Consider the following 14059-nt stretch of genomic DNA (forward strand, 5'->3'; position numbering starts at 1 on the left):
AACTTTTCACTTATTAAATACAAACTGCTATGAGATGAACGTCTTGAAACAGAAAGAAAAGGTGGGGTGTCATTAGTTAGTGCAATATCTCAAAAGTATGAGTATTTCAACTTTCTGCTATTTGTGTTTATTATCTTGAATTATCAACATATTTCAAATAATATTAGCATATTGCTATTTAAAAGCCCAAAACCCAACCTCCCTAACCATTCCTTTTACCTTTAAAACCTAATTGAACAGACTTTTTAGATTATGCTCATACATCAGACAAATTTGAATGATGAATTTGAACACAATGGAAATTCATTCAATAACATTACAATTGTTATAATAGATTATGAAGACCGTAACACTGGTAAATTTATAATTATTAATTTTCACATAAATAAAGTTTATTTCATGTGTAGAGCGTAGCGGTCCTACTACTCTAGTCTTTAAATTTATTTTATTTTTAGAGAAGTGCACTTCAATAGGGCTTATGCCTAAGTGTGCTCATATTTATTTCGCTATATGTTTTTGTCATCTGAAGCAAAACATATAATTTTCATTAGTATTTTTTTGTATTGTTAGATGGTACAATGTTTTGTAATAATATTATGTTGTGCGGAATAAATTATTTTTTGAATTGAATTGAAATTGAGACACGCATTTCTGAGGCACTCCCGAAAGGTGTATTGTGAGACCCATTTCAAACTTTCAGCATTTGTTGAATTGGAAACATTGATGTATTTGTGAAGTAAACTGACAGTAAGTGAACCTCTATACAGTGAATTTATCGTTCAGAATTTAAAAAATATTTAAAATTATTTTCTTAATCGATATAACCCCAGTATCCGCAGTATCACAACTAAACTTTCCTGTAGTGATATTCACTTCAAACTTTCAGCAGTCCATATTTAACCAATGCTAACAGTTTGAAGAGACAATTTTTCACACAATATGCTACTACTTTGTTAGTAATGAATCAATGAAATCAATTGAATGTAAGCCACAATATGAATATAACGTATTTTTACATTTTGCAACCATTTTGTAGTAATCTTCATTTGAAATTTTTATTATGCTTAAAGACCATTTCACAACGTCTTATCGCAGCTTGTAATACGTCTTTTGAAAGACGTAGTTGACGCATCTCCTGATCTACCGGCGTAGCGTAGCCAGTTTGAAATATTGACAGAGTGATTAGCATTAGCAGATACGTTGGCTACGTCTTTTAGAAGACGTATTTGAAGCTACGTTACGACGGTGTAGAATGGCCTTAAGAGCATCATTAATTTCTTAATGTTATATTCAAGTATATTATTGCAATCTATCAATTTGTATTGAAACGTCTAATAAATTTGATTTGTCTTAATTTTCAGTGAGCAAAAGCAAAGAAATCTTGAAGTTGAAGGTGAAGGGAATCTATTTCATAGTGGATGTGTTTGGAGCTCTGCCGTTGTATTCACTGTTGTCCAATCTAATGGAGGAAGAAAATGCTCGCCTGAGACCTCTATTCCTTCTCAACTATCTGATCGGCATGATAAAAGTAAGTCAACCTGAATATAAAGAAATTTATTCATTTTCCACAAGCTGTACCTTTGAAAAAAAAGCATTGTTCAAAATCGGCTTATCTGCTTGGGTAAATTGGAATTGCTTGAAAAGGTAAACATGAAAATAATAATGTATTTAAATTCAAGCTATATAAAATCTGTATTCATCATTCTGTTGAGAATAATCTTAATAGTTAGAAATTCCGTCAATCCAAAATCAGATTTTTATAAAAGGAATGAATATTTTGTGAAAATTATCCACAGGCATCAGACGACAATCAACAAAATACTGCCCGTCTCAGTTTTCTCTAAATAAATACCGTCTGTGGTATGAGCAGTCTAGGTCGATGTGCACACACTCACTTGAATTGACGTAAAGTTACACAAAGCTTTTCTGTCGGACCCGCTACGTTCAATTTAGTTTCATCATTCGTATCTCTGTTTAGATTCAATTTGTCCTTTATTATTTAATAGTTTATTTTACACTAAGCAGATCAATTAACTGTACATTTTTGTCTATTTTTACTTTCCTTGTCCTATTACCATAGGTAAGGAAAGTATTGCTTTCCAAAAAAAATTAAGGTACCCTAATTTCATGTTTTCTATATGTTTCAAGGTCCTCTGAGTCCAAAAACATGATTTTTGGGTGTTAGTCTGTGTGTGTGTATGTCTGTGAACACCATAACTCCATTCCTAATTAACCGAATGACTTGAAATTTTAAACTTAAGGTTTTTATGCCATGAGGATTAGACAATAAGAAATTCAATTCAAGATGGCGGAAAAAATGACGGATAATTACTACAAAAACCATGTTTTTCACGTTTTTCTCGAAAACGGCTCTAACGATTTTCTTCAAATTTATACCATGGATTTATATTCATAAGCCCTAACAACTGACATGAGTCTCATTTCTGGGAGAATTTCAGGAGCTCCGTAATATTCTTGAGAAAAATGGCGGATAATAACTAAAAAACTATGTTTTTCACAGTTTTATCGAAAATGACTTGACCGATTTTTTTTCAAATTCATACCCTGTATAGTTATTTATCAGCTCTATCAACTGTCATGAGTCTTTTTTTGGGAAACTAATGGGGATCCACCCCATCCTTGAGAAATGGACTTTGTAACCTCCTTCTCGTGTATGAGGTAGGTAGGTAGAGCAGTTTATAAAAATAACACATAGTCGAGATATTTCATCTGTAGAACAGCTGTTTTGACGACTTTTAAAAAATCATCGAATATTTCACAATTTACACAAAGGAAAAAGTACTCTGAAATCAATAATATTATATATCTATATATATAAAAGCGAAATGGCACTCACTCACTGACTGACTCACTCACTCACTCACTCACTCACTCACTCACTCACTCACTCGCATAACTAAAAATCTACCGGACCAAAAACGTTCAAATTTGGTAGGTATGTTCAGTTGGCCCTTTAGAGGCGCACTAAGAAATCTTTTGGTAATATTTTAACTCTAAGGGTTGTTTTTAAGGGTTTAAAGTTCGTATTTTAGCATGTATATTCTTTTTCTCCCAATCTCTTAATTATAATTGAAATTTTCATATCATATGTTACTATAGAACTATAATCTGGATAGAGTACCTCTTCGAAACAGTTGTTAACTGGCAACTAAATTAATAATTTTGTCAGCTTGGCATTAAGTTGAGTTGACTTTGTTAGGTTGGCACCAAGTTGAAGATTTGAATGCATTTATCGCGGAAAAATTGATTGGGCACTGCTACTTCAATCCTGGGAATATCATATTACCAGCCGTCAGGCTCGCTTCGCTCGCCACATCCGTCTAGCCAGACGTTTAGTCTGGACCCCCACCTGGTTTGTCCTAACATAATGATAAAAATGCTCAAATGGAAAATGCAGGCGAGCGAAGCGAGCCTGCTGATCTCATTCTTGGACGATCCAGTCAGGGGTCCAGGGGGCGGAGCCTCCTGGCCAGACGGACATGGCGAGCGAAGCGAGCCTGACGGCTAGTACATATATACAGTAGTCTGATCGTAGTTTCAAATTATTTTGCCGCCAATCGTCATTATGCCCCTAAATTATTCTCGTTTAAGAATGAGGCTTACAGTTCAATAAGCAAGGAAAGTTGTGTGAGTGTACCACACCAGATTTTTATGTATCTATTGTAAGATTCACTTTGAACTGTCAAAACTTCATATAAATAGCATTGAATTCTTCCCATTGAACCAATGCTGATACTTAAAAATGAATTCCACTATAGACCAGTCAGTAGTTGCAAGCTGGTTTCGCAGATATCAGTGACAGTGAACGTGCCCAGTACAGTGAGAATATTATTCGCATAAGTTCTGATGGGATCATTCATTCTTGCTCGGCCGGGCTGAATGTGAACAGTCCTATTATAACTCATGGGAATTATATTCCCTCTGTGCCGGTCAAAATCATATGTTTTTATTGTCGTTCACAATTATACATCTATTGACAAAGTCATGAAAACGGAGCATAGTCCTTAGTCTAAAGGTCACTTTCAATGATACTGATATTTGAGAATCCAGCTTAAGAGGATTGCAATCAGTTGACTAGAATATCAATAGATTTTGTGTTTTTCAGGTGCATAAATTCTTCTCAAAGCTGGAGCATGGATTCGAGGTGGACCTACTGATACTGCGCATTGTCAAGTACATATTCTATTTCACAGTTGTCGCCTATTGGTTTGGCAGCATATTCTACACTGTTGCCTGTTTCATGCCGTAAGTTGATCTATTCTATATAATATGCTGTACTATATTGCATGTCCTTGTATTGAAGGACTTTTGTCCTATATGTGCAGATTAAGGATATATTTGTATTTTAGAGAAAAATTGTGTTAGCTACGCCAAATACCTTTATGTTTCTGATAAGTTTGATTGGTTCTTCTTGTTTTTGTGCACTGGTCACAATTACTGGAAGAAGTGATCAGTTAATTTCCAAGTTATGCCTTTTTGTAAATGTTTTCTCCTGGAGGAAATAGAATTTCCTATTTGTAATTGGAAAAATTGTTGAACTTCAGTAATTGCTACGATGGACGTCTAATGTGCAATATTTGCACATTAGTATAATATTTGCACAATATTTGCACACACGTATAATGTGCATTGTGAAAAACACAATGTAGCCCGAACAGATTACGTAATCATCTACTTAGAGTTTTACATTTGCAGGTCTTCAACAAATTTTAATTAATTTTACAGATAAAAGCCATGAAAATGTATAACCATGAAAGATATAAATCACATTTTCGTAACCAACATAAAACTTTTTGTTTCGCCTTAGTGTATCCTGAGTTCTAGGTTAAATCTTTGAACTTTGGTCTATGTTCAAGTGAACATTTTCTTATTTTTAGACATAGGATATGCTTACAGGAGATTGTCGTGTAGTTAAGCCCTGCTTCCAAAAGAATTTCTGCTCTGCTGGGCAAAAGTAGGATACTATTGATTCTTATTGGAGTGTTCACGCATTTGCAGTCTGCTAAAGTGTAAACACTCCCATAAGAATTAGTGGTATTCTATTTCTCATCAACAAATCAGAAATGTTATTTCCTCTTAGCTCTTTCCTCAAATCAGAATTTTTTTCTCAGCAAATCAAAAATTCATTTGAAAGCAGGAATTCAATAAATTTAAAATTAAAATTCATTCTTAATTCAATGATAAGTTTCATGTTATGTTATAAATTAGATAGACTAACTTCCTAGGCAATGATCTACCTACAATTGGTAACTTTCATAATTAGTTAATTAGTCAATAGCCGAGTTGACTAAGGCGCTGCACCTTTCACTCTGCTAGTGCTACCTGGTCGCGGGCTCGAATCCCATCCAATTGGCATGGACGTTTGATCATCTCATAATTCACCCTCGCACTTCTCATTACACAAAATGATAATGTGGGCATTATCCGAAATAAAAAAAGTTACTTTCATATTACGTACGAGTTACTTATCAGTTTAATGTTGAGTTTTGCAAATGACGTTGTATGTGGATGTGTCTAGTGACTGCTTGGAGAACAGCTGGTTCGCGTTCCTGACACGCAGGGACGAACAGACTACGCCTCAGAAGGTGCGTCACAACTTTCCGTTTGCCGTCTCCATCTACTTCGGGCTGCTGGTGATGACGCAGACGGCTTTCGGTGACGTCGTGCCCTACAACTTGGCCGAAGTGCTCATTGTCATCGTATTCCAGTTCATTGGTACATTCCTCTTCTGCTACCTCATTGCTGACTACTCGGCCACGCTCACTATTGAGGGATTCTACAAGTGAGTAACAACATACACTTAGCCAGTGCTACCTCCAGTTCGTCATTTAGCTCATTGTTCAGCTCACCCTCCACTGTAGTCCAGTCACTATATACATTGGTGCATGCAATTTATATGGTAGTTCTGATTTTTTAATATATTATCTGGGTACATAAGAGAAGTCCAGAACCAATTTCTTCATGCAAAATTCCCTTGTGCTAGATACAGGGTGGCCCAAAAACCTCGTATTTTCGGCTCATTTTCCAGTTTTCAGCTATTTCTGCCAAATCTCGTAATCGGACAGAAAAATTTGCGCTCCCCTTTCTTTCAGATTAAAAGATTCTAAATGAAATGAGATGCTCTATGAGAATCACTCGTTAGATGCACTTCATTTCAGTATTTCCTAGTGGAGAGGCGCGATTAAGGACACCTCAAGGATCAAAATTTCAAACACATAACTTTTGATACAGTGCTCATCGTACTACACTTCATTCTTCTCGTCTCGTCAAGGCGGTCCAAATTCATGCATCATAAGTCAAATTAGGTCAAAAAATGGAAAATTTATTGTTTAGGCTTACAGGAAAGAAGGTGGAGATGGTGGAAGAAATGAAGAGATATAAGATGAAGGTCTTGGGGATTTGTGAGACAAGAAGAAGGGGAGTGGGAGAGAGTGATTTGGATAATGGTTATGTCAAGAGATACTCAGGAATGGCAGAAGGAAGAAGGGCATGTGGTGGAGTGGCGATTGTGGTTGATGGAGATACCAACACATGAGTCAGAAGCTGGAAAGCAATAAGTCCTAGAATAATTAGAGTGGATCCAGACCTGGAAGAAAATATCAGCATCATTCTAGTTTATGGACCTACTGAGGATGCAAGTGTGGCAGATAAAGATGAATTTTGGTTGCAGCTGGAAAGAGAAACATTTGAAGCTGAAGAATCAAGGAAACTCATAGATGGGAGATTGCAATGGAAGAATTGGAAAGGATGAACAAGATGGACATGGGAGTATGGGAAAATATGGCTGTGATACAGTAAAAAATGATAATGGACAGCGTCTGATTGAGTATTCATCACAACATAATCTTCTCATTGGAAATACTTGGTTCATACACAAACAAAAAATTCATAAAATCACATTTGTAGGAGAAGGTCGAGAAGCAGAAAGTATGATTGATTATATATTGTCTCAAGGAAATCTTAGGTATGCTGTGAGGGATGTCAAGGTGATCAGAGGAGCTGAGCTGGATACTGATCATAGGCTTCTAGTGGCAGACACAGGCTTTGTAGAGAGAAAAGACGGCAGGCAGAAGGCATACTTAAGTATCAAGCACGAAGAATTAAGATCCAGGGAGAATAGAGAAAGGTACCAGACAGAGTTCTCAGCCCGTATAGAGAACTGGCAAAACCAGGAAGAAAGATACACCAATGTGAATAAATTCTGGAGTGACTTGAAAGAAGCCGTGACTGGAGCTGCCAAGGAGGTATGTGGTGAGAGGAAAGTTGGAAGTTTAAAAAGAGGACAAGGTGGTGGTCAGAAGAAGTGAAGAGAAAGGTTGAAGAGAAGAAAAAAGCATATAAGAAATATATTATCTCTAAGAGGCAGGAAGATTTCAGAACGTATGTGGAGAAACGGAATGATGCTAAAAGAAGTGTTAAATTGGCAAAGATACAGGCATAGGAAGAATTTGGTAGAGATCTACAGGATAATGGCCGAGCGTTCTGGAAAACAGTAAAACACCTGAGAGGAAAATTTGGAAAGAAGGTAAGAACAATCGTGAATGAAGAGGGAAGATTAGTGTCACAGATGGATGAAGTATTTGAGAGGTGGAGAAGATTCTATGAAGTCAGATTCCGGGAGAATAATGAGCATATGGATGAAGAAAATGATCAGAATGAAGATGAAATGAATGATGGACGAAATCGAGGGGATTACATCAGATATTACCAGAGATGAGGTTGAAGAATCTTTGAAGAAAATGAAGGTCGGTAAGGCAGCAGGGGGCGATGGGATTGCTCCGGAATTGATGAAATGGGGAGGGGATATACTGACAGGGAAACTGCTGATTTTGTTGAATTTAATATGGCAGCAATAAAGAGTTCCTTCACAATTGAAGTAAAACATTATCATTATCATTCCTCTCCACAAAGAAGGCTACACTTCAGACTGTGAAAACTATAGAGCTGTATGTTTGTCCCAGCTGAGTATGAAGCTTTACACAGTCATTCGATCTGAAGAAACGCTTACGTAGGGTGGTGGAAGAGGATCAAGCGGCGTTCAGACCAGGTAGGCAGACCCAGGAGCATATTTCCTCTCTCCGAAATATATGATCGAAATTCATTGAGAGAGGGGAGAATGTTAACTTGGGTTTTCTCGATCTAAGGGCTGCATTCAACACAATTCCAAGGAAGTGGATATGGAAGGTGTTGAGTAATAGAAGAGTGCCTTTCAAACTTGTGAAAGCCATCAGAAGTGTAAATGAAGGGATGTCAGCCAAAGTACGAATTGGAGGAGATGTATCAAGAGCATTTCAAATGGAGAAGGGTGTGAAACAGGGAGACAGCCTCAGTCCTCTTCTATTCATCTTAGTGATGAATAGATATGCAAGAGGAGGACACAGAACATGGTAGTAGGATATTGGAATATGAGGCCAATTGGTACAAGAGCCCTCCTATATGCTGACGATATTGTCCTGATCTCTGAGTCTTCAGAAAAACTCCAGCATGCTGTGACGGAATAGTCAGAAGAACTAAAAGAAGAAGGAATGGTTCTCAATGTAAGGAAGAGCAAAGTGATGGTGGTCTCTAAGGTAGGAGGAGAGAATGTGGAAATTAGGGTTGACGGAGAGGTGCTTGACCAGGTTTCGAAATATGAGTATTTGGGTGCGTGGTTCTCTGAGGATGGAAAAATAGATGTTGAGGTGCTGAACAGGGTAAGGAAAGGTTCACTGGCTTATTATTCCGTCAAAGACTGTATTTAGTAAAAAAGAGATCAGTAAGATATTTGGTAAAAAAGAGATCAGTAAGCGGATAAAGAACCAGGTATACAGATCAATAATTGAGCCAATGTTACTGTACGGGAGTGAATGTTGGCCCATGAGGTCATGCCATGAAAATAAAATAAGTACGGTGGAAATGAAATGTATAATGGTGCATTTTGGAACACATCAAATTCATTTGTTGAAATGAATTATTAAGTCTCATGGAAAGAAACCAGAAACTTTTATCATTCAGTTATATTATCAGCCGAATAATAGAGATAAGATAATAACGACTCTAAAGGCTATGATTATTTGCAAGAATACGAAAAGGGAAGTCATTTTTTAATTATTTAATAAAAATAATAATAAAGTATTGAGGCTAGGTTCTTTGGTAATAAAGCTTGTCGGCAACATCAACAGCGGTCAAGCTGTACATCTGAAATTCAGTCAGATACTTTCCAGCAAAATAATTGCAAGTATACAGTACTCAATAAAGCGAGGACAAAGGGGTTTTGTAAATTCTAGCATGCTAAATAAGGGACATAAACGTTTGAAAACATATAAAAATATCTATTGTGTATATACGAGCAGATAAACTTATAAAAATATAATGAAAAGGAAATGGGATCTAGTTTTATTAAGCGCAGTTATACAATAGCAAGTTTTGTACAAAAACTGGTGATGTACCAATCAGAATCCAGTATTTAGTAGGCGCTAAAAATATATATTTCAAAAAGTCACCACGTGGTCTTTTTTAAAATTATAAATATAGATAATTATTGTAAAATTTATGTATAATCGTAACTATCATGGGATCAGATTTAAGTGTGAAAATGTTTATGTATGATTGAGTATTATGCCTTTGTATTGCGAACTATTTGATAGAGCCAAATTACGTCATTGGGGATTTGTTAAAATATGCAAATATACTATGCAAATTACCCAACTATGCAAATTACTATGCAAATTCAGAAAAAGGAAGTATCGTAAGAAAACGCGAGAGCGAGATCTTTCACTTGCTTGCCAGGGGTCACCAGAATCACCAGCCAAAATTGAGATCCATAGACTGAACCCTTATTTTAAAATATTATACCAAAGTTTAAATTCTGAATTACAATTATAGTAAGCTATCATAACTCAGTGAAGTCGTTATATGACAAGAGTTATTTAATTAATTTATTTCCCTATTGGAGAGGACGACAGCAGCCCACCAGAAATAAGGCACAGGACACACGAGGCGAATCAATGACACATCTTTGAATTTGGGAAAAATCTGCGCACGTGAGTTTTAAATATTTAGAGGATCTTCAGTGCTACGAATCTGTGAATATAAAAAAGCTAGCTCGTCAAGGGTCATAATTAAGCTTGATTTGGACTTATTTGCGTGATTAATTAAAAATAAGGGTGAAGAATTTGTCCAAGAGAAATTAGTGGACTGTATCTTATTTGTGTGGCAATGAGCCGAATGAATAAAAATGATGAGTAGGAAATAAATAAGTCTTATTACTTGCATGGACGAAATTCCACATATCCGAGATGAGTAACCACTGTGCTTGCAAGACTGATTGCAGCTTGGAGGCAAAATGGTAACTCTGATAGTAGCTAAGAAAAAAGGGTAAGACACCAAATGAAAAGATTGGTTAACAATATTCAATTTAATAAATAACAGAAAATAGTAAAAAATTTATATGAACAAAAACAGCAGTTGCTGTAACTAGATTTCAGATGGGCACATAAGCACAAAAGCAGAAAAAAGAGAATTTGATGTATCTCAAATACAAAATTGACTTTAAAATAATTGTATGAAATTGGATAAATTGCAAAGTTATTTTAATGCCTACTACTCAAATTGACCATGAATTATTAAGAAAATATAATTTTCAAAGGGGTGAATTGCTTTATGAAAATTTAATTTAGGTACTAGACCAAATTCGTAAAGACAAAACAATTTGATAATTCAATAGGTATACAAAATATCTACAGAGAACATTAGCTGTAAATACAAAGGTTAATTAGTACAACAAAAAGAATAATACAATATAGGATGATATGTAAAACAGGGTATGTAAAACAGCAAGATGCTAACAAAATGCTTGAATTGATTAGATCGATTTGAGTCTTGAATAAATTGAGATAAAGACTTGAAACGTCTCAATCGTAGAAAACATAAGTTGACAAAAATGTTGGTAAAAATGAAAATTATTTAGTGCTGTCTAAAATTGGTAGAAAGCTCATCAATACATAATTATTACACACATCAGAACAATAGCACAATTATTTGAACGCTATATTGCGGTAGCAACTTAATCAAATTACTAAGTCAGTAGATTCAAAACTAGTAAAAATGTGACTTGAATAAAGATAATAATAATAGCAAGGGCTAATTATTGTAATAACTGCAATAGGAAAAGATTGTAGCAAGGTTACACATAGGCTAGCAAATAAAACGTTGTAAAACAAAGTAGGTTATGTAAATGGAAATGTAAACAAAACAGATTACACAAAAGAAATATACGCTGAAGAGCGATGCAATGACAAGTCCAAATTTGTAATGGCTTGTATCAAAACTAGTAAAGCAATACTTAGAATGCTTATAATACAATAAACATAATTAGGAAAAACTGAAAAGTTCACTGAAGCGCTGTGGCTTCAAGGTAAGGTTATGTAAAAATTGAATTTGCAATGAAAATTGCTGTTCAAAATATGAAGCAAAGGTGAAGCTTCAAAATGCGATGTTTCAAATATATTGAACGATTAATTGTGAATCCAGTAATAACACACATTAAACGGGAGATTATGACAAAGTAGCCTAAAAAAATACAAAATGAAATTGAGGATAAAATATAAAATTACTCAGCTTGAGACATGTTGAATTGAAGAAGTAGGAATGCCCAGGAGAGGACAAAGTGCGACCAGCCTCGACTTGTAGACTTGTGAACATGGATGTCCACCAAGTATGTGTTCAAATGGATTGAACACCCGATGAAGTTGAACTCCAGACGACCTTCTACGACGAATACTGTGAGTGCACAGTAGAGATGTTGAAGCAGCAGAGTACTATCAATGGAACCTTCTAAGGTTGAAGGCCCCCCGAGAGATGACAGCGTGGTAAGACCAAGACTGACAAGAGAATAGAAGACGATCCAGAACAGCTTGAACTGGGAACGAATTCCTCGTAGAAGTTATCCTAAGCTGCCGTGCTTAGGAGGAAATCTGAGTTTTGCCGAAGGAAACGGCCAATGCGGAGAAAACACACTTTGAGTAAAAGTTGTCCACGAGGACGCGGTGCACAAATTGAAATATTGAGCTATTTCAATAAATAACGAAGAGAAATTAAGGATTTATGACTCAAAACGTCAAATATGATTAACGTAACAAGATTTAAAACCAGCCATTGGTAAAATGTGAAAAGTACGGGAAACTCAGAAATTTTGGTGACTGTGACTTATGGAGAAAGACGCTATTGTCGCATATTGTCGACGAGTGAAGCATCCTACAACCAAAAGGGCGGATGCGGAACGATGTGGAACTAACAGGAAATGACAAGAAAAACACAACGCAATAGACTCAAAACTTCACAGAAAGTCTTGAAAGAGATTAAAAAAATACCATCGCAATGACCATAAAATGATTAAAGAGTCAGATGATAATAATACAAGACGCAGAAGCAATAAATGCGTGACGAACTTACGACCGGGGAAAAAATAAGGGGAAACACATTAAGTTGGCACTGGAAGCGCGCCAGATTCAAAAATGACGAACCAAACAAAGATACAACTGAAAACAAATGAAAGTAGTGCATACATCTAACATAGAGTGGGCCCGTTGGGAAATTCAAGGAATTGCACAACAGATGAAAAATAAAATATGTTAGATGGATGCGATACTTTCAGACTCTTCGTCCAATGGAAATGGAGCGATGCTGGAGATTGCACGCTTATAAGTACCAGCTTCAGTAAAGACCATGACAACTCTAACTTTGTTCTCCACACCTTTAATCACCTCAGTGATTCGACCTAATTTCCAGACCGCGGGAGGGGCACCTGGATCTTTGAGCAGCACCAGCGTGCCGACGACAATGTTGTCTGACGACGATGTCCATTTTTGCTTTTGTTGCAACGTAACAAGATACTCCTGTGACCAGCGATCCCAAAGTTGACGGTTTAAGTCCGCAATCCTTTGCCAACGAGCAAGATGATTTATGTGGTTGGTTTTAGGTTGTTTTGTAGGAAGTGCATTTAGGGGACGACCAATTAGGAAGTGACCTGGTGAAAGATACGCCAAATCATGCGGATCTTCTGAAAGCGGAACGATGGGCCTAGAGTTCAAAATAGCACCAATCTGAGCACTGAGGGTATACATCTCTTCAAAATTAAGTATTTGATTGATAGTGATAATTTTAAAAATACTTTTGAAACTCTTAATGGAGCATTCCCACAAACCTCCGAAGTGGGGAGCACGAGGCGGGATGAAATTCCATTGTATCCGCCAACTAGTGGCTGCGGTTTGAAGAACACGTTGATTTTGCGAATCAGCAAGAAATTTGTATAGCTCTTGAAGCTCACTGTTAGCACCTGCAAAGGCAGTGCCATTATCGGAATATATTGAATTAGGAATACCACGGATTGAAACGAAACGAGTAAGCGCGGCAAGAAAGGCCTTGGTAGACAATTCTGTGACCACTTCAAGATGTACGGCACGTGTGACCATGCAAACAAATAAAGCTATATGAGCTTTAGCAAATGTGCGAGACTTAGGGCCGCCTAAACGCAAGGTAAGAGGTCCCATGTAATCGACGCCTACATTTAGAAAAGGTGAACCAATATTCACACGAACTGCAGGGAGTTGTCCCATAATCTGTTCAGCTTTGACATGAGAAAAACGGAAACATTTGACACAGGAGCGTAGAATACTTTTGACTACACGTCTAGTAGATGGGATCCAGAATCGCTGTCTAAGCGAAGCCATAGTAGCTTGTACACCAGCATGACACAAACGTTGATGAGTGGCTATTACTAATGCCTTAGTGAATTTGTGCTTACATGGGAGCAATATCTGATGTTGAAAGTCAAAGGGTACATCAGCATGCACAAGTCTACCACCGACTCTGAGCAAATTGTCAACATGCAAAAACGGCGAAAGTGAATGCAAATTATTGCGAGAATCCAACTCGGTTTTCGCTCGCAATTGATGAAGTTCAGGACCAAAGGATTCCTGCTGAACAATTTTCAAGACATGAAGTTCTGCCTCCTGAATTTCAGCTACAGACAATTCACCAAAACAACGTGTGCTAGAAT

The 14059-nt window shown here is 36.6% G+C and overlaps 1 protein-coding gene across 3 annotated transcripts in view; it reads left to right on the forward strand.

Annotated features, from left to right (window-relative positions):
- Window positions 1–14059, forward strand: part of LOC111052522 — an 87383-nt gene that overhangs the window by 28407 nt on the left and 44917 nt on the right. For all 3 annotated transcript variants that reach the window (XR_005571066.1, XM_039425878.1, XM_039425879.1), the window contains 3 exons: window positions 1362–1528; window positions 4127–4266; window positions 5540–5803. Coding sequence is in view for 2 of the 3 variants with exons in the window: in XM_039425878.1 (XP_039281812.1) it covers window positions 1362–1528; window positions 4127–4266; window positions 5540–5803 (571 nt within the window). In the remaining variant the exon portion in view is untranslated. The remainder of the gene's footprint in view (window positions 1–1361; window positions 1529–4126; window positions 4267–5539; window positions 5804–14059) is intronic.

The sequence above is a fragment of the Nilaparvata lugens genome, chromosome 4, assembly GCF_014356525.2.
Source record: "Nilaparvata lugens isolate BPH chromosome 4, ASM1435652v1, whole genome shotgun sequence".
Classification (NCBI taxonomy): Eukaryota; Metazoa; Arthropoda; class Insecta; order Hemiptera; family Delphacidae; genus Nilaparvata; species Nilaparvata lugens.